We start from the raw sequence: 25217 nt of genomic DNA, 5'->3' as shown, positions 1-25217 counted from the left end.
TCCTTCCTCCTGGGCCGTGTTCAGAAAGTGGTGGGGGGGGATGAGTGTTCAGATCCCTGGGCTCTCACTTGTGGGGTGCCTCAGGGTTCTGTCCTCTCCCCCATGCTTTTTAACATCTACATGCAGGGGGTTTGGGCTGGGTGTTTATCAGTATGTGGATGATACCCAGCTCTACCTCTCTTTCAAATTAGAACCAGTGAAGGTGGTGAAGGTCCTGTGTGAGTGCCTGGAGGTGGTTGGAGGATGGATGGCGGCTAACAGATTGAGGTTGATTCCTGACAAGACAGAAGTACTGTTTTTGGGGGACAGGGGGCGGGCGGGTGTGGAGGACTCCCTGGTCCTGAATGGGGTAACTGTGCCCCTGAAGGACCAGGTGCGCAGCCTGGGAGTTATTTTGGACTCACAGCTGTCCATGGAGGTGCAGGTCAATTCTGTGTCCAGGGCAGCTGTCAGCTCCATCAGGTACGCAGGCTGTCTCACCAGAGTGGTGCATGCTCTAGTTATCTCTCACTTGGACTACTGCAATGCGCTCTACCTGGGGCTACCTTTGAAGGTGACCCGGAAACTACAACTAATCCAGAAAGTGGCAGCTAGACTGGTGACTGGGAGCGGCCGCCGAGACCACATAACACTGGTCTTGAAAGATCTACATTGGCTCCCAGTATGTTTCCGAGCACAATTTAAAGTGTTGGTGCTGACCTTTAAAGCCCTAAATGGCCTCGGTCCAGTATACTTGAAGGAGTATCTCCACCCCCATCATTCTGCCCGGACACTGAGGTCCAGCACCGAGGGCCTTCTGGCGGTTCCCTCGTTGCGAGAAGCCAAGTTAGAGGGATGCAGGCAGAGGGCCTCCTTGGTAGTGGCGCCCGCCCCGTGGAACGCCCTCCCTCCCATCAGACGTCAAAGAGAAAAACAGCTACCAGATTTTTAGAAGACATCTGAATGCAGCCCTGTTTAGGGAGGCTTTTAATGTTTAATAGATTACTGTATTTTATTTTTCTGTTGGAAGCCGCCCAGAGTGGCTGGGGAAACCCAGTCAGATGGGAAGGGTATAAATAAATTTATTATTATTATTATTATTATTATTATTATTATTATTACTACTACTACTACTACTATTCCTTCCTGAGATGGAGTAAAAAACTGGGGGTTGTTCTGGTGGTGGGAAGCAGAAGTGTTTTGTTTTCGCAGTGCCGAAACAAACCTTCCAAGCCATCCATTTCGAAGACAACAAAATAAGACTCATGCAGTGTAACGACTTTGCTTAGACAGGTTCTTTTCTCTATGGCATAAAGCAGCTGTCCTGTGCATTTTTACCGTATTTTTCGCTCCATAAGACGCACCTCCTCTCTCCTAAAAAGGAAGGGAAATGTATGTGCATCTTATGGAGTGAAGGCACTGGACGGCAGCGGGGTCCCTCAAACGGAGGGGTGCCTCTGCCGCCAGAGCCATGTCTCCCAGCGGCGGCAGGGGGGGGGGAGGGATGAGCAGCCATTGATTCAGAATAATTTTTTCCTTGTTTTCCTCCTCTAAAAACTAAGTGTGTCTTATGGTCAGGTGCGTCTTATGGAGCGAAAAAATACAGTAGTTGCTCATGATTCTAGGAATTCACAGGATGGTGAGATAATGTTAGAATAATAACAGAGATCAGGCAAGAATACACACAGAGTTTGCATGTGGCAACAAAAACAAATCACTTTTTTTTTAGCATGGGAGGCCAGCATTTTTTTGTTATTGCTTATAAATGCCACATCTGAACTCTTGTGTGTATTCTTGCCTGATCTTTGTTATGAATTGGAATGCTGGAACCAAAGAAGTACCATTGTGCAGTACTTCTTTGGTTCCAGCACTCCAATTCATTTTCTAACCCACCCACACCACATTTGCCTCCCTACTTGAACCCTCAGTCAACATTCTGTGCCCACTGAGCATGCAGTGTTAACCCTTTCATTATATACCTTCTCAATTTATTATATTGCAACATATTTATTCATCATCAGGTTTTAGAAATCAAAGGGTGCAGTGTTTTATCTGAAATCCAGAATAACTCATAATCTGGTTTTATTTTATTTTCCATTACAATGGTGAACCCTAGAACATATTGAGCAAAAACAGAGCAAAGTACTCCCAAGAAGCTACAGCAGGGATGAGGAACCTCAGGCCCTCCAAAACATCTCTTTTCTCTTCCCAGGCAACACCTTCTCCCCATACAACTGCCCCTGCTCCGTGCCCTCCTCAGTAGCTTTTGCCTAGCTGTAACATGTTTTAGATCTGTAATAATACCCCTCGCTTGCCTGAAGGGAGAGCTTTCTGGGCCCAATTCAAGATGCTTATGCTAGTTTTTAAAGTCCTAAATGACTTAGGTTCCAAACATCTAAAAAACTGTCTCCTTCCCTACAAATCCTCTCAGGGTGTTAAGATCAGCAGAGGGGGCCCTCTTGGTAGCTCCGTCTCTCTCTCTCTCTCAGAGATTTTTGGTGGAGGTGGCCCAGGAGAGCAGCCCCAAAGTTGTGGAATTCCCTTCCCTGGAGGTGTGCCTCGCTATACACTATACAGCGTTTGGCAAATGCTGAAGACTCACCTCTATACCCCTGTTCTTTGACACCTGAGATGTGCTTTCAGGTCTCACCTATTCCTGTTATTGTAATCTGTTTTAAATGTTAAATTGTTGTAACCTGCCCTTGGCTCTGTTGCTACAGGGCAGGTAATAAATTTGATGATGATGTGTCTGAATTTTGTGTAGCTGGAGTGTACAGAGCAAGAGTCCCACCTGCTGCTCTATCCACTTTTTCCCTGACCCTCCCTTTCATTGGCATCCTGCCCACATAAGGTTGTGCATAAGGGAATGCAGCCCTCAGACTGAAAAAAAAGTCCCTACCTTTGAGGTACAGAGTACATTTCACTCACTATTGAGTAGCAGCACATAGGGATTAGCAGGGAAAGGTTCCCAGATCAGAGGGCGGTGTTACCACACATAGCTGAGCCCTAACATTTCTTTTCTGAGGACATAAGCATTGAGCACAACCGAATTCAAATAAGAAATATGCAAGAATGGGATAAAAAGTCCCCTCCTTACAGAAGTGAACTGTCCTTCTAAGGGATGGTTTGAGTTCAATGCTTTACAAAACGTGCTAATTCCAGGAGAGCCAATTAAATATCACAGAATAAAGATATTAGGTAGAATGGCAGAATGGTAATTAACAGCACTTAATTCTTACTATGTTTAGCACTTTTCACCTTCAAAGTTTTATGCAAGCCTATATCGGACAAAAATCACCATAAAAGCTGTCTATCAGGTATTACAAGGGATTGTTCTAGATAACCTTTGAACCACGTTTTGAATTTACTCTCCAGCAACTTCTGAGAGTTTTTATAATTATATCTGACACATCACACAGTGGCACTGTCAACATTAGATTCCAATGTATAACCTTTAATTACACTTCTACAAAAAATATTCCCATTATTTATTCTTTCAAAAACTCATAATGGTTACCCTCCAACTGGCATGTGCGGCAGCCACATACAAAGCAAAACCATGTGTACAGAAGCATATCTACACGCGCACACACTCCACTGTATCATCCACTAAACCAGGCATGGTCAAACTTGGCCCTCCAGCTGTTTTGGGGCTACAATCCCCATGTCAGACTAATCTGATCTCATTTTTTGACAGAATGACAAGCCTGGTAGATGAAGGGAATGCTGTGGATATAGCTTATCTTGATTTCAGCAAGGCCTTTGACAAGGTGCCCCATGATATTCTTGTAAAGAAGCTGGTAAAATGCGGGCTAGACAATGCTACCATTCAGTGGATTTGTAACTGGCTGACTGACCGAACCCAAAGGGTGCTCATCAATGGCTCCTCTTCATCCTGGAGAGTAGTGACTAGCGGGGTGCCACAGGGTTCTGTCTTGTGCCCAGTCTTATTCAACATCTTTATCAATGACTTGGATGATGGGCTTGAGGGCATCCTGAGCAAGTTTGCAGACGACACCAAATTGGGAGGGGTGGCTAATACCCCAGAGGACAGGATCACACTTCAAAATGACCTTAACAGATTAGACAACTGGGCCAAAGCAAACAAGATGAATTTTAACAAGGAGAAATGTAAAGTACTACACTTGGGCAAAAAAAATGAAAGGCACAAATACAGGATGGTTGAGAGCAGTACATGTGAAAAGGATCTAGGAGTCCTGGTAGACCACAAACTTGACATGAGTCAACAGTGCAATTCTGGGCTGCATCAATAGGAGTATAGCGTCTAGATCAAGGGAAGTAATAGTACCACTGTATTCCGCTCTGGTCAGACCTCACCTGGAGTACTGTGTCCAGTTCTGGGCACCACAGTTCAAGAAGGATACTGACAAGCTGGAACGTGTCCAGAGGAGGGCAACCAAAATGGTCAAAGGCCTGGAAACAATGCCTTATGAGGAACGGCTTAGGGGACTGGGTATGTTTAGCCTGGAGAAGAGAAGGTTAAGGGGTGATATGATAGCCATGTTCAAATATATAAAAGGATGTCATATAGAGGAGGGAGAAAGGTTGTTTTCTGCTGCTCCAGAGAAGCGGACACGGAGCAATGGATTCAAACTACAAGAAAGAAGATTCCACCTAAACATTAGGAAGAACTTCCTGACAGTAAGAGCTGTTTGACAGTGGAATTTGCTGCCAAGAAGTGTGGTGGAGTCTCCTTCTTTGGAGGTCTTTAAGCAGAGGCTTGACAGCCATATGTCAAGAATGCTTTGGTGGTGTTTCCTGCTTGGCAGGGGGTTGGACTGGATGGCCCTTGTGGTCTGTTCCAACTCTATGATTCTATGATTCATCCCTGACCACTGGTCCTGTTAGCTAGGGATGATGGGAGTTGTAGTCCCAAAACAGCTGGAGGGCCAAGTTTGGCCATGCCTGCACTAAACAGAATATCAGCTCCTCTCCACAGCTTTAGAACTGACCTTTTCCCCCAGACCTACTGAAGATTCCGGAAATTAATATTTGAACCTTCTGCATGAAAAGCACATTCTGTGCCACTGAGGTACAGCCCTCCCCATAAAGACACTGTCCACTTATATGCCTGGTCTAGGATTGTAGTACAAGAGACACAGTCAGAAACTTTATATCACCTAGGTTTTTACATGTGTAGATTGTGCCCAAGCCATGATGAAGGATCAAACAGTCAAGAGTTCCACTATTAAAACTTTTTAAAAATCTCAACCAATTCTAGTATTAAAAATAGTATTAACAGCTGAAAAGCAGGAATTACTGGAAAAGCAAAACACTTTAGTTGCTCCCAATTAGACAACTACAAAATCGACCTATTTAATGGCCCTCTGTGCTATGTCTCTTCGTTGCAACTTTTGAACTCCTTTGTTTAAGAAAAAACCCCTATGATTCTGGAGCAAAAAGGCATATTAATCAGGCACTTTATTGAACTGATACTGCTTCTTCCTTAAATCCATTCACAATGTGGCCCCACAAAACATTACATTCTTAATGTAAGATATTCAAAATAGTATACATTATTCCAAGGGAAGGTTGTGCTTAATGGATGAAAATTGAAAGTTTGGGAAATCATGAGGGATTCAAGATCTATTCAACAATGACAGTGTAACGTAGGAGTTGGGTAAGGGCTGATGGAAGAGAAAATAAAGTTGACTCTGGAGATTGGACTTGTAATAAAATTACCTATACATACAGGAAGGGTCCTGCAAGCATTTAAGCATGCTGTACTCTCTTTGGGGCTTATCAGGATCTCAGAACCTTTTGAAAATTGCCCATTATATATTAAAAATATAAAAGGCTGACACATGACCTTTTTGATTAAAAGCGTTAATGCTGGATTGCTGCTCTCAGAGGAGTCACTTTAAGGATGCAAGATTTAACAGACTTTAACAATACGACAGGCACAAAGACATTTGAAATCTAATTAATCTCTTGACATTTGACTAAAAGTCAAAGCAGTGGACTACAAGATGGAACAGAGGATCTCACCCGTGAAGGTTGACTACTATTATCTTTCTTTCATGAGGTGTAAATGAGTTATTAAGTGTCTTCTACCAAGGTTTATTGCAGACCTAATCCTCTTTTTAATAACTGCCCATGCATTAAGGGCCTATTGTTTTCTCTTAATACAATCTTGGATGTAACAACTGCTGCAAGCTCCCATTTGTGATTTCACTAAAGGTCTTCTTCGTGTAGTTACAGCTGTGACAAGTCATTTCTATTGAAAGTTGCCTTTGGAAGCTTTAACACAGTAATGTGTGTAAGGTGCTTGTTTACACAACCGCTTTCCAAGCCACATGATGGTTATGACAGTTTACGTGATACTTGGGAAATTCAATTTTATTTTAGTATCCAATATTCAGCAGGTACAACATCTCTAAAATAGAGGGACAGCCTATAATTCATGGTTTATTGTGCAGCAATTTCTGAAGATTAAAAAGTAACGCATTAGAGTTAACTTCTCTCCATTGCTTTAATATCAATGACACCAACAGGCTATTCCTGCATTGATTTACATCTTTCACCTTCCAAAATAACAACTGATATTTTGTTTAACACTTTGTTTTTAAAGTATTAGTTGATTTTAAAAAGTGAGTAATTAGAGTAAATTCATAGGCTTGACCCCACATACAATGCTCATTATTGTTGTTATTATTGGTTTCTATTGATTTGTTGGTTTGTTTGTTGCTCGTATAGGATATTTTGTTTTTTAATGTTTGATGCTTTGTTGTGTTTTTATATATGTTATAAGTCGTCCAGAGTGACTGGGGAAACACAGTAAGATGGGTGGGATATTAAATATATATATTGTTGTTGTTGTTATTATTATTATTATTAAAGATTGTAGGGTTGTTGATAAGGTTGCTACTTCACATGACAATCACAAAGCAAAATATCTTAACTTCTATTGTGTGCACAAAATTCAGTAGTTTCTGGTAGAGAAACATTTCACATATGGTACAAGTGCAGTCATTGTAGCAATGATATCAAAATTGCTTTGTTAATAAGCAAGGAGTAGACAAACATTTTTTTCTGAGTGACTGAGACTTCAATCTTAGTCACAATTACAGGGAAATACAGTGGTACCTCGGGTTACAAACACCTCGGGTTACAAACACTTCGGGTTACAGATTCCGCTAACCCGGAAGTAGTACCTCGGGTTAAGAACTTTACCTCAGGATGAGAACAGAAATCGTGCGCCACCGGTATGGCGGCAGCAGGCGGCCCCATTAGCTAAAGTGGTACCTCAGATTAAGAATGGTTTCAAGTTAAGAATGGACCTCCAGAACAAATTAAGTTCGTAACCAGAGGTACCATTGAACTCAGTGGAACTTAATTCTGAGTTAATATGCTTAGAATTGTATTGCATGCAATTAAAATATATTCCAACTATCTCCATCAATCTTTTTTGTGCCAATTAGCAACACCCTTATTATTTTTTGATGCTGTTTTGGGCTTGGCGTGTTACTGTCATGAGATGGAAAACGACATTGTAAACTGGTAGCTTTTGTTTAATAAATTGTAAGTTATCTTACATATCTTTCTATATGATAAGAAAGCATTTATATTTTGGGCTCTGATGATATGCAATTTTATTTAAATCTCTTCAAAGGGAGTTGATTAATTAAATAATTAGGTAACTAAAATTCCTAAGCAGAATCACAGTGGTATGATTTAAAATTATTTCTTTTATTTTGTCCAAGTGTTTTGGTAACCTTTGACTTCCTGGTTTTGACTAATTTCAGATGAGACAGTGTGCTTTTGGACATTGCTGAATACAGTTCTCAGCATGATTCATATAGTTTTTTTAAAAAAACTTCCTCCTGTTCTTCAAACATCAAGAGTTGCTCAAGATGAAAAAAAGTGCATTTTGAACAGCATGGGAAAAGCATAAAGTCCTGTGCCCCTCTTGCTCTAGCTGTAAGAGCAGTTGAACAGACAAACATTAAAAGTTCAGAAAGTCAGGAAGCAAGATGCATCATGCAATGTGTGTAACAGGTAACCTGGATGTCATGCTATAATATCCTTCATCTAATGCACATGAATTCTTAGACCAAAAAAATGCAAAAACTAATTAGGCTCTTTGATTTGCTTTTCAAATGTAGTTTCTTGGCAGCAAGACAGAGCAGCATATCAGACAAAATCTGAGGGCTAAACCAATAAAACTTTATCTAAGTAAAAAATGAAACCAAACACTCCAGAGACATATGAATAACATCCCTGTGAGGGTTCCACCTGGTAACCCCGAGGTCACTGGCTGAGAATGCATTTAAACTGTTAGAATTTTTATGATGTTTTAAAACTGTTTGAGTGGGACATTATGTAGATGATGCTTTTTAAACGGGAACAAAAAACAGCTTCAGATACACACATTAAACTCAAGTGCAAGAAGTCCAAAGAAAACTTGGAGGGAAACTTGGGAGTGTTTTTTTTTTAATGGGCTATGAGTTTAGTTCTATTCATACACCCCAGCCACTATTTTACACTTGACTCTGACTGATGGATCTTGAGTTTCTAGTAAAAAGGAAAGTAGATCCCACAAGCCTGGAGTCTCCCCTCATTAAACTAGGGCAATTGTGGGGAAATTTTAAAAGTTTTTGACTCTGTAACTATTGACAACATACTAAATTTTGGAATTAAGGAGAAATCACCAGTGATGGAAGCCATTCTGAGATGGTTATTCTTCCTAAGTCACATTCTGAAGAAACATGCTGCCAAATATTTGTGTACAATAGGTGTACAGTGAAACAGTGTTAAAATACATACCTTGCTCATAAAGTAATGTCATGTTTGCTTTCCTACAGGAAACCAAGTTATTCAAGACTGCCACTGCACTTTGCATTGTATTCCCCAGAAGTGCACCTTGATGTTCCTGCAATGAAAATATATCTGTATAAGAATTTTCCTTCCAAGTGTACAAAAGGTTAAGTCACATTGAAAAGGAAGCCCAGCGGGTGATGAAGACTCTAGGAACACCTGATGCTGGAAATAGCTGATACTATGCACCTACCTTATATAATGTTTATTCTAGATATGCAACAGATTAACTTTGACCATAATGAAACTTGCTATTGCACATACTGTATTACATTACAAAGAATGGCAATCAAGTAAAATTCCAATATACAGTCCTGATGCATATTTCCAGATCTGACTTTGTGCTACAGTACAATCACTGATAAACGATATGAAGAAAATGTATAGATGTAATCAAATAAGATACTTGTCACCTGTAACCATTAATTTAAACAGCAGTGCTTTTAGTGTTTATTTTCTAACTGTAACAAAAGTAAACAATCAAAATATACAGGAGCCGCCCAAGCCATTTTTGTAGCAGAGGATGTAAATCCAAATGGTGTCCCAATGTGATGACAAAATACAATAAACTAAATAAGTAGGCAATGTACTTCCTCCTGATGATAACTCAAAATCTGTTGCCAATCCTAAAAAAAGTATTAGATATTTTCTGTTATTTTCATTTGATGAAGCAAGTGCTTTGTGCTTGGATACCAGGCAATCTACAATCCAAGTTGCCTCAGGGAAAAAAAGGGGGAGGGGCAAATGGGGGGAATTGCTGTCAAAAGGAACAAAGGAATCTATACACTTCACAGCCATTCCTGAACCCTTCCAGGGAGTTATCTTTATCTGGCTGTTCAAAGCCCACTCCCCAATGACTTCTTGAGTACCCCCATGAGAGAAGAGGCTCTTGATGGTTCTCTGACAGTTCCCCCACTTTTTAGGTTCATGTACAGTAAGTGTCCCACACTCAGTCTTGCCCAGTTACCTAGCATAACATTAGCAAATCAAACAAAACTTGAAAATAGTTTAAAGTTCAGAACTCAACTAATTTTACTGATACTTTGCAGCATATATCACAACACTGACTATGCCCATTTACTAATACAGTATGATTTATTTATTTATTTATTTATTTAAATGTTTATACCTCCGTATCATCAAGGTGCACAACACTTTTTTTCTTCTAACTGCTCTCCTCATTGCTTGCAAGTTCGCTGTTTTAACCTCCCCGCTCCCAGGCAGCCTCCTTTATTGCTACAGTAGTGTCCCCTATCTGGCTTGCCGATCAGCTTGGCTATCAGCTGTTGAGCGGCTTGTTTTCAACACCCCTCTCCCTGTTTCTAAATGGCTCCAGAGACAGAGGCATCCCTCTGCTCCCGACTGCAGCGGCAGCCAAGGGATCCCGCTCTCAGAGCCATGGCATTCGCTCCATAACACTCACAGAGATTTCTCCTTACTCTTTTTGGGGGGAACGACTGCGTGTTATGGAGCGAAAAATACGGTGTTTGTTACTTTGAAAGCGTTTCATGAGGGGCCCAAAATGGTTGTGATCCCATCTTCTGGAAGCAAGAAGGGCTGGGAATAATCTGAAGAGCAAACCCACTGAGCCATGCCTCCGCACTGAAGCTTCCCAAGAGTAGAATAGGCGAGGAGTCCTAACTTGTCTCTACTAACCTCCCCTGCACTTCTTCAAGTCACAAGACAGAAATACAAGTAAAGTTAGTGAGTAATCTGTGTGTCCATCAATTGCCCACTCCAATACTCTTCTGTCTATTTCCAACTGCAAACAGGGGCGTGTTCAAATCAGAACAATTCATGACTGCTAATTATTTTAACTCTATTCTTAAAACATTTTTAGATCATCTCAAGCTCATTAATAAATATGAAAGCAAGAACACACTATCCACAATAAAGCTAACTACTAATAGGAAACCATGTCCTCTGTCAAATACAAATTGCAAAGCAAGCAGAAAGATCACCCAGATAAAAGTTACAGATGATGATGCCTTAAATACCTTCAATTCAGTGTAATAAATATGTCAGTCTGTGTCCAATGCACCATATAGTTGATAAAAAGATAATAAAATCCAACTTTATGATGTATCAGTATAATAGAGAAAAATATGTGCAGCTCTCCAATTCTTTCACGAGGTTGACAACATTTAATGATACCACATTTCTCTGAGCAGAAATCAATCAACGGTTACACAGCTGTCTAATGAAATGTTGCATAGATGCTGTTGAAAATATTAATATTGCATTAAGATTGTATAAACAGCCCTGTCTCAAACTAGACATGGCGTAGTGCTCTTTAAACTTGCTCCATCAGTGCCTGCTATGTATGGTTTAGACCAGGCATCCCCAAACTGCAGCCCTCCAGATGTTTTGGCCTACAACTCCCATGATCCCTAGCTAACAGGACCAGGGGTCGGGGAAGATGGGAATTGTAGTCCAAAACATCTGGAGAGCCGAAGTTTGGGGATGCCTGGTTTAGACCAATATGCCATGGAGAGAAACATAGTTTTATTCTACCAGTGCACAATGAAGTATGTTTGTGGACATTGAGCCAGCAGTGGAGTGCTGAAAACAACCTGGAGCAGCACAAAAAGTCTGGGGGAAAGTGGCAACTGAGCCACCACATGAAATCTGAGATGACACAGTACTGTGAAAGGACTGCCACATCAGTTTCTGCATGTCTGAATTGGCCCCAATTATCATGAAGTCATAGGTATGTCTCTCATATACATATAGAGTTGCTGTGGCTGTTACATTGGATTCTAAGGCTTGTGTAGAAAGAATTTAAGTTCTACACAATCCATCAATGAGAAAAGCTGATCTAATTTGTGTGTACGACACCACAGACTGTGGACATTTAATGAACAGTGCTCTTGACAGCTTTAATAAAACATAGCATTTGCCAGCAGAGATAATTAGAACTGAAGCAGCAAAATTCTAGTGTTTGGCAACACAGATGAAACAACTTCATTAAAATGTACAGCTTCAGCAAATGAAAGGCAAGAAAGCACTGGACCCTGAAGAATCAGCCTTCTCAAAACTAATTGCTTCAGTGCTTCAACAGGCCAGCTATGAAATACCAAGGGTACAACAAGGAAAGGAAAATAAATAAATAAATTGGAATTCAGAAATAACCCACCAAAACTAATACTTTTTAGGGCACTAGCCTTTTTATTTACATTTTAAGCAGCACAGAATGATGGAATAAATTATATTTTAGATTGTGAAACAAATAGGGACCCCCCCCCCCAGAAATCAAGCTATGTAGCCCATGTTAATGAATCAGATCTTAACATGTGTCAGTACTACTGAGTTTTGAAACAATTTAACCTCCTAAGAGAATAGATTCGTATTTATCTTTCAACTCTGACAGATCAAAACACACTGTAAGGGTTAATTCCAGGTATGTAATTTAACAAAATCATAGGATGCCATGACATTTCACACAGTAATGTTATTCCACTTAATGAAATTACACTGATTAAATTGCATTTACTAGGGGCATCTCTATCTCTGAGCTTCTACATGACCTTTGTTGGCAAACAAGATAATTATTGGGAGTGGGGTGTGTGTGTGAAGTCCTCATATCGTCTTCTACAGATACAGTAATCTAGAAATGATGTTTGGGGGGGAGTTATGTCTCACATATTAAAAGGTTGTTTAGTGTAGCATTTGTGTGAAAACTAATAAAACAAGCATCAATGTCTATACTGACTGTCTATGGAAAAAATTAGAAGTATCAATGTTTTATGGTGAATTTGGTATAAGTTATTCCTACCAGCACCCAGAAAGCCAAAATCACAGTCTAAAGATAGGTGGCTATTCTATTGTATAAATTTTTATTTGTATTATTTATATATGTTATTTATATATTTTATATTTTATATCAACGTAATAAATTTAGATCCATTAATATTATATTTTTAATTAAAATTGTAGAATGAATCTACATTTGGTTTGTGACAAAAGGCTAAAATGTCACTTCCATGACTAATTATCCTTTTCTCCCCAGTAATGCATAAGACTTAAGACTCTTGTTTTATTGCAGATGTCTTCTTCTTCCCAAAATCCACTCTGGAGAGTTGTGAGAATCCCAAAACAGCATGTTAGGGGGAGGAGAGGGGAGATAGTTCCGCCTGGCAAGTAGGAATACTTGCGCCGGCGGAACTACCATATTAGTGCAATGTTGAATTCCACCAATAGTTTCTAGCAAAGTCTGAGAAATAAATTATTTTGTAGCCATGATGAAACAGAGTAATGCAATAGTATGTTAGCTTGCCCACAGTGAAATAGTATAATAGAATCATAGAATTGTGGAATTGGAAGGAACCATGAGGATACAGTAATCTATTTTATTTTATTTTATTTTATTTATTTGTATACTGCCCTATACCCGTAGACTAATCTACTCCAACCCCCTGCAATGTAGGAATCTTTTGCCCAATGTGGGGTTCAAATCCACAACCCTAAGATTACGAGTCTCATGCTCCACCAACTGAGCCATCTCAGTCGATGGATGTGGCAGTTGCCTGTTCTACCCAGATTGTATAAGATAAGATCAGGTTTTGCTACCTATCCAGAACCAAAATATATGACTAATAGATTGGATTCCAAATCTGTATTGTTTATATTTGTTTTTGATTTTATGATGCAAGTTAATACTAGGGAAAGAGAGTGCAGATGGTTACTTCACATCATAAGGGATTTATAAACGTTTGATTTCAACAATGTGATTACTGTATATAATTGATCAATAATGGAAATACTTAAATAGGCACACATCATGTGGAAAGGCTGTGGTTCTCTGCTAAGATGCAAGCAATGAAGCATGAGGTAGTAAAGTTACCCACCACTGGAGGCCTACAACCATGTTACAAACTCATGGGCAACTTAAGAAGAACATCTGTTTGAAATCAGAGGATTTGGAGTCAAGTGCAACATGGATCATATAACTTGGCAAGGTAACTTCCATTTTCTAAAGTTATATATTCCATAGCTATTGCAAATCGGTAAAACAAGTAAAGAATCAATGCAAGTACTGCAATTGGCTTTTGTTCGGGAGTAGACAACAATATTTGCTTTGATTACTTGGGAAGCACGGTAAGCCAGATCCAATTTGAGAGAAAAAGTGCACTGGTGATCGAGACTCCACTTGCTAATGAAACAAACCACCACCTGAAGCCTTCACATAAATGTTGAACATGTTATTCCATGAAATTCATTTTCTCTATAAACATTTGTTTACATAAACAGATGATTCTACTTCAGGATGCTTTCAACTTAAGATCTGCAACCATGTTTTCAAGAGGACATATCAAATGTTGCATTATTAGTCATTTTTATTTCCAGCGCAACATGTATTTCAGTGCCTCATGGAAAAGTAACTCCGTGAGACTGGTAAAGAGCCTAAATTAGGTGTAAGGAATGATAATGCACCTTAATGATTGTGATAGCATGAAAATTAAATCTAATCATGTTCCATTAAGCATGCTCTCACTTCCATTTTTACAAAATTATTTTATTATGGTTCCTCTACTGTCTATTGAAATAAGCTTTTACAGCAATTTAATTTTCTACTATAAACAACCCTCATTTTTCACAATGCATCCCCCTGAGATTAGAGAAGGATAATTTAAATTTCTCCAGTCTTGCAGCTATACTAAGGTAACAATTTGCAGAGGCAAGGATTTTGTTTTCCTATTTGCAGTAGAGATCATTAAGATATAATTAGACTCTTATTCATGAGTATGAGCATCCTTGCTATGGAGATGCCAGTCATCCAATCAGTGTCCTCTGCACCTGTGTCGAATATGAAGGGCAGCAAGAATAATCCCCACTTCAGTCTCAGGGGAGTTCTGCATTAAATGAACTGCACTAGACATCTCTTTCTCCCTCTTTTGTTATTAATGGAATCTTATTCATGCCTCCAGTGTTTTCTCAGACTCCATTATTATCGATCAAAATTGCTAGACTATTTGCTTTCAGCAATATGCTGCTGCACTGCTACCCAGATGTGAGTCCTAACGACAACTACGTGGGGTGAATTTTAATCGCACCCTGTCTGAAACTGATCACAAGCAACTTATGCTATACAGAAAAAGGCAAACCAGTCTACTTACAAAATAACCCGTGGCTCTTTCAGAAACAGTATAAATATATGTAGGTCTTGTTTTTAAAACTCAATACTACCCCCCCCCCCCCGGGCTACAAAAAAGTTCTAGATTTAAAAGGTATGCCTTTAATTAGAATTTAAACCAGCATTTTAATAATTTTGCTGCTATGCTGAGGGAAAGTAATGGTAAAAAGAATGTAATAGAACTTTCATTCCTGGAGCCAGAGGCTTGGATCAAATGCTATCCTAGTGTGAGAAAAAAGTCACATCTGGTTGTGCAAGCAGGAGACTGCCCATTTCTTTTGATTTGTCCCCCAGCTGCCTGTCACAGCTGGGGCCTGGACAGTAGAGATGTGGCAGAAGAACGGGATAAGCCAGTAGCTAGCCCAGAAGTGCAAGTCAGAAGAACCCCAGGGCTAACCAGGAGGCAGGATCAAGAAGCAAGTGGAAAGTCAGGACTGAAGAGTAAGTCAAAACTTAAGGACAAACAAGGAGACAGAAGAGGAGTAAGGGAGCTACTACAGAAAAGATCAATTATCTTGTTACTATCCTCTAGACCTGTCTCAGAAATGGCAGACAGAAAAGGGATTCCAGTGATGATCTCAGGGTCCAGTCAGCCTCATATGGTAAAAGGTGGTCTTTTAGCCATAGGTGTCCTGAGCCATATAAGACTTTAAAGATCAAATCCAGCTTTTTGAGCTGGGCCCAGAAACAAACTTGCAGCTTTTGCAGTCAGGCCAACACTTCCAGAAATCTATTTTACAATGAATTTATGTTTGAAGATGATGGTGGAGGATACTCCTAACCTCTGAGATGATGCTTCCCTCAAAAAACCTGTTACACAGTGCTCAACACTCATCTATCAGTGATGTTTCTCCACTGGTTGATAAAATGTAGTACCCCGGCCACCACTGCATTCTCACATATTTACAGATTGATAGCAAGCTGTGATGTGTTTTCTTGGCCCCTCAGAGAACTTGGGAGGCCGAAAACGCAGGATTTTGAGCAGATCTAGCTGCCCTGACTATCTCATCTTGGCCTATAACCCAAATACTTTCGAGACTTGGAAAAGGGACATGGAAGGGCAAGTGGACTGGTTCCATTTCCCCTTCCATTCCTCTCTCCTGGCAGTGGAAAGAACTTTCTTCTCATCCTGTGTTTCCACAAGATGTTCTCCCAGTGGTTCTTCAAATAGTTTGACACCTGAAAAGGGAAGGGTGGTCACCAGGTGCCTGGGATCCACCTTCCACTCCCACAACCAACTGTCCCAACATGCCAAAGTGGTAGCAGCCATAGACCTGGCCTTGAACTATAGCGTATCCAGAGATGCAACAGGCATAAGGGCTGACATATGAGAGGCTGTCATAAGTCCATCCTTAATTGATTTATGGATATCCTGCTGTGATCCCAATCCCTTGGCTCACATATATCTGACCCTAGCAAAGACTGAAGTGGTGGCTGAAGACGTGAAGGCTTCAGCCTCAAAATTCCTGCACAATGTGCCCACCACTAATTTATCATAGGAATCATTTGCTCCCCCTTTCCCCCTCGTAAGGAGTGACAGCAGAAGAAACCAGGGCAACCACAGGCTAGTGCAGTGCTGGAAATTGAACTGCTGCATAATTTTATTGGGGAAGGTATAATGCTACCCAGCCTATCTGAGGTTCAGTTTCAGCTTATCAGGACTTCCAAACACTATCAAAGGCTAGCAGAAAGGGCACTGTAACGGGTTTAGATGAAGCTGAAGGAAATACCTTTTCTACCCCAGAAGCCATAGACCAGGCATCCCCAAACTTCGGCCCTCCAGATGTTTTGGACTACAATTCCCATCATCCCTGACCACTTGTCCTGTTAGCTAGGGATCATGGGAGTTGTAGGCCAAAACATCTGGAGGGCCGCAGTTTGGGGATGCCTGCCATAGACTCATTAGAAGATTCAGGCTCCACAAGGAATTCCTCATTAAGCTGTAAAATCTGTCTCGCTTTTGCCAACAAGGCAGGATAAACATCTGAAGAAAAAAGCTTGCCCTGAGAGCTAGTGGACTCTAGCTCCTTCTCAGATAACCTTCCACTTCATTGCCTTCCATAGCAACTGATTCAGAAAGCGCATCCCCATCTGCTCTAGTTTGCTCTGTTGGTGTCACAATTTCTCCTAATTTGGATTCTATGTAATTGCCTTAGCTCCCGCCACGACCCACATGTTCCCCTTCAACTGGAGAGAAACCAGGGGAGGATACTGAGGAAAGAGATCCCACAGAACTGCAGTGGAAGGAGATCTGTGGCATCTCCTTCTGTTGTGGTTTTTAGATTTATGCCAAACTAATAGATTTAGAAGGAAGAGAATCCTTTGTTTTCTTCAGAGAACAACTCTCTTATTCACTGCAGGAATTCGGAGAAATGACCTCCCCAGGAAAAGGCGCACCAGTGAGGGCAAACCACTCACCCCTTCAGTGGTGTGACTGCCGCCTTTGGAATTCAGATGTGCTGTGTACAGAATCAGACCATCCATATTCAGAAGTGCCGTTTTCAGAAATTGCTCCATTTTGGGCACTGGTATATGAAACACAGAGGCCAATGAAGAGAACATATGCCTGCCAAAACCAGAAGCAGCCCTCTGATAAGTGCTTCACAAAATTATATGGCAAAGGAGCTGTGATGAGCTTGAGGGAAATCACCCCACTTGAGGTAGAATTGTGGAGAGATTTGCTGTGATCAAAGACCAGCGTCACAAGGAAAACCGCCAAATGTGGAATAAGTCACCACAATCCTGCTGGGTTTCACCGAGGTACGGTAGCAAGACCAATCATTACTAGCAGAAATGATGATGATGATGAGGGTGATGAGGTCTAACCCTTCCCTCCCCAGCCACCACCCTGACAAACAATGCCCATAGTCAGCCTTACAAAAGGCAGAGTTAAAAGCTTAATTTCTAATAGCCAGTGTGGTGTGGTGGTTAAGAGTGGTAGACTCGTAATCTGGTGAACCGGGTTCGTGTCTCCACTCCTCCACATTCAGCTGCTGGGTGACCTTGGGCTAGTCACACTTCTCTGAAGTCTCTCATCCCCACTCACCTCACAGAGTGTTTGTTGTGGGAGAGGAAGGGAAAGGAGAATGTTAGCCACTCTGAGACTCCTTCGGGTAGTGATAAAGCAGGATATCAAATCCAAACTACTCTTCTTCTTCTTCTTCTTCTTCTTCTTCATCTTCATCTTCATCTTCTTCATCTTCTTGTACTTGAAGTGTGTGTGGGATTTTTGTTGAGATCTTGTGGTTGGAGAGGGAAGAGTTAAATATTCCCTCCCTGTGCACAATTGTCCCAATGAACTGTATACTGCTACTGTATACTAGGCATTTAATACAATGTGTAGTTAGGCTCTTATTATGTTGAAATGCTAAGGTTCAAGGCATCTTTTGCATCTTAGAAAATAACATTAGAATTTCCTTCTCCGGTTTAGTGAATTTAAACCGGAAATAAATTTAATCTGTGGACAGATGCCTTCTTCACATAAATGACAAGGAGGGCATCTAGTCATCTGTGCAAATGCACCTTTTCTGTATGTACACAGCTACTTGGTATGTGCCTGACCTTTTGAAAATGAAATCTCCCTCTAAATTATTGAATCCTCTATGCAATATATTTAGAGTGGTGTATACCATTTGGATTCTACCAGACTTCAAAATAAAGATAATTAACTGAAGTATAATGCAGAAATGTGTTCAGATAATGGCAGCACCATTAACCTGGAAACATTATCGCAGGTATTACTTAATTACAAAAGGTTTAATAAGATTGAGAGGTTTATAATTAGCTCATAACTTCTCCCGTATTGAAACATCTATCCACACAACAAATGTTAATTATTTGAGAACACAGTATCAAATGATCATCATAGAAGCTATCAGACTAAGTTATGAACTAGGAAGTTCCCTGTTTAAATCTGCTATCTGACACAAATTAAGTAGATCATCTTAGGCAAGGCACTCTCTCCCAGTCTCAGTCATCCTCAGCTGTAATATGAAGACTACTAATACTGACTTACTTTAAGGCTGTGGTGGGGAACCTTTAGTCTGCAGGCCTGTGTAGGTCTGGTCTAAATCCCAATTAGACCCACATAAATCACACCTGCCTTCCCCATACCCTGACATCATGTGTGGGGCAGGTATGGATGTGGCTACAAAGGAACAATTTGGAGCTTAAAGTGAGTGACAGGGAGTGCACTGGGATTAGCTGCACTAGGGAGTTCCCCACTGGGTGGAGTATAAGAGACCAGACAGTATTTAAGGTACTTTGGGCCCAAGTGAATGAACACAAGAATCTTGAACCTTAAATCGGCAAATGGTGCAGCTCTAAGCAGCCGAGTAACATGTTGCCAGTAACCTGCAGCTTTGGACCAGATACAAGGACAACCCCACATAAAACATGATGCGAAATCAATATTTGAGAAATCAATATGCATGGACCACTATGGTCAGGCTATCATGGTTCAGAAATGGTTGCAGCTGGTATACCAGTTGGAGCTCGTAAAAAGCACTGCTGGCCACAGAGGTCACTCTAGTGACAGAGGTCAATCAAGGAATACCCCCAGACCTGTTCCTTAAAAGGGAGTGAAGTCCCATTTAGAACACTCAATTTGACCCACAAGGCCTCAGGATTTTCAGAATTCAAGCTCAGTTTATCGACCCTCATCCAGTCTAACACTGCATCCACACACCAGTATGCACAAGCTGCCGACTAAGATGTAATAGAGAAATAAGAGTTGGGTAGCATCAGTGTACTGATGACACCTTGCTCCAAAACACCGAATGACTGCTCCCAACAGCCTCACAGAGATGTCGAACAGCATTGCTGACAAAATAGTGTGGTGCCCCATAGTGAAAACACCATGGAGCTGAAGAGCCCTCTTCCAAGACTACTTTCTGGACACAATCCTGCAGCTAGGAGCAGAATCCTACTGATACCCATCCCAGAGATTCAGTCCAGGAGGGTATCATGTTCAACGGTACTGAAGGCCACTGAGGGATCATGCAGAAGGAACTCCATCAGGGCAAACAAAGCTGATCCAGTCCCAAACCTATACATACAATGTATAACAGAAATGATGCCACTGGGCTTATTGTGAACCTTTCAAACTTCAGTGAACTTTTGTGGTAACTACAAATAAAGCTTTGCCCATAAAAACACATATTAAGAAAAGGTGTTATTATTTCAAGTTATATTGATCTTGGGTGTGGCTGGCCATCATTCAGGCTATGATGATATAGGGGGAAAATGAGCTTTTTTAAAAAAAAATAATTTACCTTGTTACAACCTTTTCATATACAGAGCTTTAAATTGGAGATTTGAAAGAATTTCCCCCAAGGATGTAGTTTAATTTGAAAATATAATTAACTTTGCAATAATTATTGCTACCACTTCACTCCTTCCAACTTCCCTAGAGAAAAAGCAAACTTTTGCTTGGTACCCATGAAATGAGAAAGTCATTGTAATTTTACAGTGTTTAAGGAGTATCAAGGAAGACATAATAGAATTCTATTCCTCAAGGAACAGAAAGGCAAATTTACAACAAAACACTCAAGCAGATTTTGTAAAGAAATAAATATTCTGCTAATCCTTAAATTATTTTCCAAAAGCGAAAACCTCCAATTAAATTTTTGCTTGCTGTGCTGTTATTAGTTACTCCAATTCTGAAAGTTTTGCATACTATAGCACCTTAGTAATTTAGCTAGTCTGTCCACTCCCTACCCTACAATTTGAATAAATAATGTTGCCAATTATTTCTAGCTAAACATGTTGGAAACATACTCTTTTTGTCAGATGTTACGACTAACCTGCTCATTCATTAGAAGTAGCATGGTTCTCTGGATAGAACAATTCATATCTATTCAATCAATCCTCTGCCCTCAGCTTATTCTCCCTTCTCATTGGAACCACCACCAGCATAGCTGCCAACCAGGACTTTCTAGGTAATGTAAGTCCCTATAAGCAGTGATGCTGCTGCTAACATGTGCACCAAGCAAGCAGAACTGTTTCTCCCATGCAATAGGTACATAGCTAAGGTAATATGAATTGCCTGGCTCACCACAACTTACAGGGATGTTCTAAGTTACAACTGGAGGGCCCCAGCTAGCACTGCAAATACCATCTGGACAGTTCCTCACCCCTGCTCCATTGTGCAGCAAGAGGTCAGTCTGCAAAGTTAGGTGTGATGTTACTCTCCAGAGGGATTGGGGCAGGACTGGTAGGGTAAAATGCAGGGTGGCCAATGAGAGCCAGAGCCAACTAATTCTAGTTTTGTTCCCATTCGTGTGCCAGGTAGTGGAAGAGCTTCCACTGCCTGGCACATAGTTTGCAGGAAAACTGTAGAATTTCTGCTTCCCCCCCCCCACAAAAAGTCCCTAAGACGGTTGGATGGCGCCTTGTATGCCTCTTCTGGCAACTCCTGCAGCCAAGCTGGTGCGCTGCTCTGCTTTCCTTTGAACCACATCTGCAAGGCCGAGAGGTGGGTCTTGCTGTCTTGGGTGCCCAGGACCTCCATACACACTCTGGCGCTGCTAAGGCAGGTGTTTGACTTCATTTCTAGAGGCACACTCCACTGTCTCTTGAGACAGATGCCAACAGCAACAACTCCTGAGCCACATGGCAACTTTGGGCTCTCAGGCTCTCACTTCATTCTGGACCTGCAGCTCAGGCGTAACTCCTTATGTATCTATGCTTTTGAGGGCAGGACAGAGGGTGGCTTGACTGCTCCCTCTGCCTGCTTCCCTAAGTCTTCAGTCAATGGGTGGTACAGTTTGTCCTCGAATGAGTCTGAGTCTGGCTCTAAGTCAGGGTTAGGCATGACAATCTACAGTATAACGAGAATATGAAAGAATTTTCTCTAGTATATATCACAACAAAATCAGTCTAATAAGACTGCACAGCCTTTCTGAAATAATGACATGTCCACTGAAGTAGCATATTAACAAGCAGATCGTCATAATTACATAATGCTTTAAGGTTATGTTAAAATCAAATTCTGTAAAATATATTCTCACCAGAATTACTTGGAAAATAGTTGGAACAAGATGAATTTCTTCAACAAGGCTGTAAAACAAACAAACCAAAAACCCAAATTAAACCATTGAACATGAAACAGTGTGACAAAGTCTTTGTTGCTAAAATCTGTGACCCAGAACCTCAGCCCCTGACTCCCTCTTCATTTAAATAACTTCTACCACCGCTATTAAAACATAAGAAATCCAATACTGCTTTAAAAATTACTTCTTGGTCTACCTTACAGATGTGAAGCAAGTGAGTGGAACAGTAAGTAAATTAATATTTTTTTAAAGGCAGATATTAAAATGCATTAAGCCCATCAAATGGGCAATGGAGGCAGTAAAATAATTTGAAGTAATAGGCTACAGTGAATATGCTGAAATTAACACACATACACCGAAGCAGCTTTTTATGTATGCTTCATTAGCTATTTTATCTTCTCTGCATTAATACATTCAAGTATATTAGAATCACATACTATGTATCTGAGAAGTGATTAACCACCAGGTTTCAGATAAAGCACATTCAACTTTATGACAACAGAGAGCTACAGAAGCCATTAAAAAACTGTTTAAATATGGGAACTTGACCAATTGACCTTAAACTTCTGCTACCTCAAATGTGCTTCTAAATTCCCTTGTTTTGCAGTGTTACTCCTTAGGGACTTATTTTGCCTCATTTGTCCCTAGTTTTCTGACTGCTGTGCTCTCCTACAATTCAGGAGATGAATTTTACTTGAGTTCAGAGAAAAATAATCCAAAATCAACATAAGCAAAGCAATCTTACACACTTGCACAAGCACTATTTATGTGAGGGTGACAGCACATCAGAGTCGCCCAAATAGCTGTTGTATAGAGGTGGGCAAAGGAATGATTGTGGAAAAACAGGCTAACAAAAAAAAAGTAGATCAAGTCATTAAAAAGCAATGTCTGATGTCTGGTGGACACTTTAGTCTGAACAGAATTTTGAAGCACAGTTAGGGGACTAATTTATACAACAGTTTGTTTTTTATTGAGAGATTCATTTGTCCCAAGTGTCTCGTGAAACTGGGGGGAGAGAAAGATGTAACTGTTCCTTGTTGATATATTCAATAAAGTCTCACCAAATCTCCCATGTAGATTTCAAAGTGGTCATATCTCCAAACTTAATATTGACTAAGGCTTTGTACATAGCTGCAACAAGCCCTTTCCCTGTGGGGCCTATATTCAAAATATACTCTCTACTTATGTAAGAATATGTATAGCATGTATGAGGATCACAGAATTGTTGATGAAATTGAAACCACCCAATGGCCATTCCTCGAGTCACCATTTGTAGCTGTTCTTTGGTAGGTGGGTTGTTATTCCCCCTCCCCCCAAGAAACCCCTCAATCTATAATATCCCTTAGATCCAAATTTGTATTTCTACTTAGAATTAACAGTTTGAGTATTTCTGTAAGAATAGTTCTCTTCTTAAGTAAATGACAGTACAATGCAGAAGTAAGTCCCACAATATTCAATGATGTTTACTCCCTAGTAAATGTGTTTATGATTGAGAAAATACAGGAAAATGTAATTTGATGGCCAGAATATTAGTTCTTTCCATTCGAGGGGTTTTTAGACTCATTTTTCTAAACAGCAGGAACCTACGCTACATGGCTCACTACAGTTAAAACTGAAGGAAGTTTCAAAAGCAGTTTATAATATGACATAGCAAGGGTCAGCTGATCTAAGGTGAGGAAAGGTCAAGCTCTCTGGATTCTGGCTCACAGAAGTAGTGAACGTACAATTGGATTACCTTGTAAAAACAGGGCTATACTCTGTAAGGGCAACTAACAACTTTAGAGCATAAGCAGGTACTGGGTCAGGTGCCGTTAGAATTTGCTCAAACCTAGAACAAAAGAAAGAACAACCTTGTGAAACACAAATATAACTATTTCACCCATCATTTTCTGTAGGAAAATATGCTAGCAGTTGATCAAGTGAACCTTCCCTTAATCTGTCCACTCATACATCCTTCTACTGACTTATCTACTTGTTTAATTTTTTTGAAGGGAAAGCTATGTGTTTTGAACAGCAGTAAAATAAATTTTCTACTAGTCTTTTGTAACAGGATGACCCTATTAGCAGTGGCAGGATTTGCCTTGGCAGCTTCTAAAGTTCAAGCCAATTTTCTATCTGCTCAGCAGTAGATTTTATTATTCATTTGAGTATATTTTTTTGTAATTATCATTTGCTTTTTTTGTTCTCTTCTGTTACTCATAGTTGATGTATGATTGAAACCACTCTGCAATACTTTTCAGTTGAAGGAAAATTGGACTAATTAGGACAACTCATATACTGTATATTATAGTTGAAGAAGCAAAATAACTTGTGTTTTTTTAAAAAACCACACTCAAAGGATTAGAGGAAACCTTGTTTCTCTTCAGGAAGAGCCATGCAGATTGTAAAATGGTTATGCAAACTTGGGTGTCCTGCAGCTGTGTTGTTTCTACAATAAATATAGTGAAGGACCGTATAAAATCTCTTACACTGAGACATCTGGCAGAAAAATGTGCGACACTGTTTATTAATCTGACTGCAGTTCAGAAATGTGCAGTCAAAACAGATTGGTTATAGAATTAGTTTTGATTAGAAAAACTGTTCTGTACTTACTGAGGCAACAATGAGTCTTTAATGAGAGACAGAAGTTTGTTGTTTAAGTTAAGGTTCTTTTTCTCTTCAGCCATGACCTCGTGGCTCACAACCAGTGATGTGGTTTCTGAGAGCAGCCGCAAGCTGAAGAGTCTCCACTCCACTAAAGAAGAAGAAAGGAATCAATGTGCCAAGAATGTGTCCACACCGACGCTTAATTAAAGCAAAATGGGTATTTCAGTTGATGTGGCCATATATTTACCATTTTGACTGGAGACCAAAGAAACTAAGGGTGGGAGGACGTAATCCATAACCTAAAGGAAGGCATGATAAAGATCTGGCTTCAATTATTCAGACATAACAATATTTCATGTATACTGCAATCTACATTTATTTCCCAATTATAATAAATTGCAATTCATAAATAGAGAAAACAACTTCACTCAGGTAAATTGTTTTGGTATTACAAATAAGAATGTGTTGTTGTTTTTTTGAAAAAAAAAATGTTCCAATTCTTAACTGAACACCAGCATAGATTTCCAACAATCATTTTTGCAAGGTAATTGGCATTGATTTTAAGGAAAGAAAATACAAACTTCAGTGGCACAATGTTGCTTATTTAAGATACCGACTTGAAGTCTCTG

The 25217-nt window shown here is 40.2% G+C and overlaps 1 protein-coding gene across 3 annotated transcripts in view; it reads right to left on the bottom strand.

Moving 5' to 3' along the window:
- Positions 1–25217, bottom strand: part of ULK4 (unc-51 like kinase 4) — a 160054-nt gene that overhangs the window by 69944 nt on the left and 64893 nt on the right. For all 3 annotated transcript variants that reach the window (XM_035128823.2, XM_035128825.2, XM_035128824.2), the window contains exons 28-32: positions 24836–24887; positions 24595–24736; positions 23738–23830; positions 21961–22009; positions 8767–8872 (exon numbers count right to left, since the gene is read on the bottom strand). In XM_035128823.2, coding sequence (XP_034984714.2) covers positions 8767–8872; positions 21961–22009; positions 23738–23830; positions 24595–24736; positions 24836–24887 — 442 coding nt within the window. The remainder of the gene's footprint in view (positions 1–8766; positions 8873–21960; positions 22010–23737; positions 23831–24594; positions 24737–24835; positions 24888–25217) is intronic.

The sequence above is a fragment of the Zootoca vivipara genome, chromosome 12 (assembly GCF_963506605.1).
Source record: "Zootoca vivipara chromosome 12, rZooViv1.1, whole genome shotgun sequence".
Lineage (NCBI taxonomy): Eukaryota > Metazoa > Chordata > Lepidosauria > Squamata > Lacertidae > Zootoca > Zootoca vivipara.
Note: the sequence above shows the minus strand (reverse complement) of the source record. Positions and strands in the feature narration are given on the sequence as shown.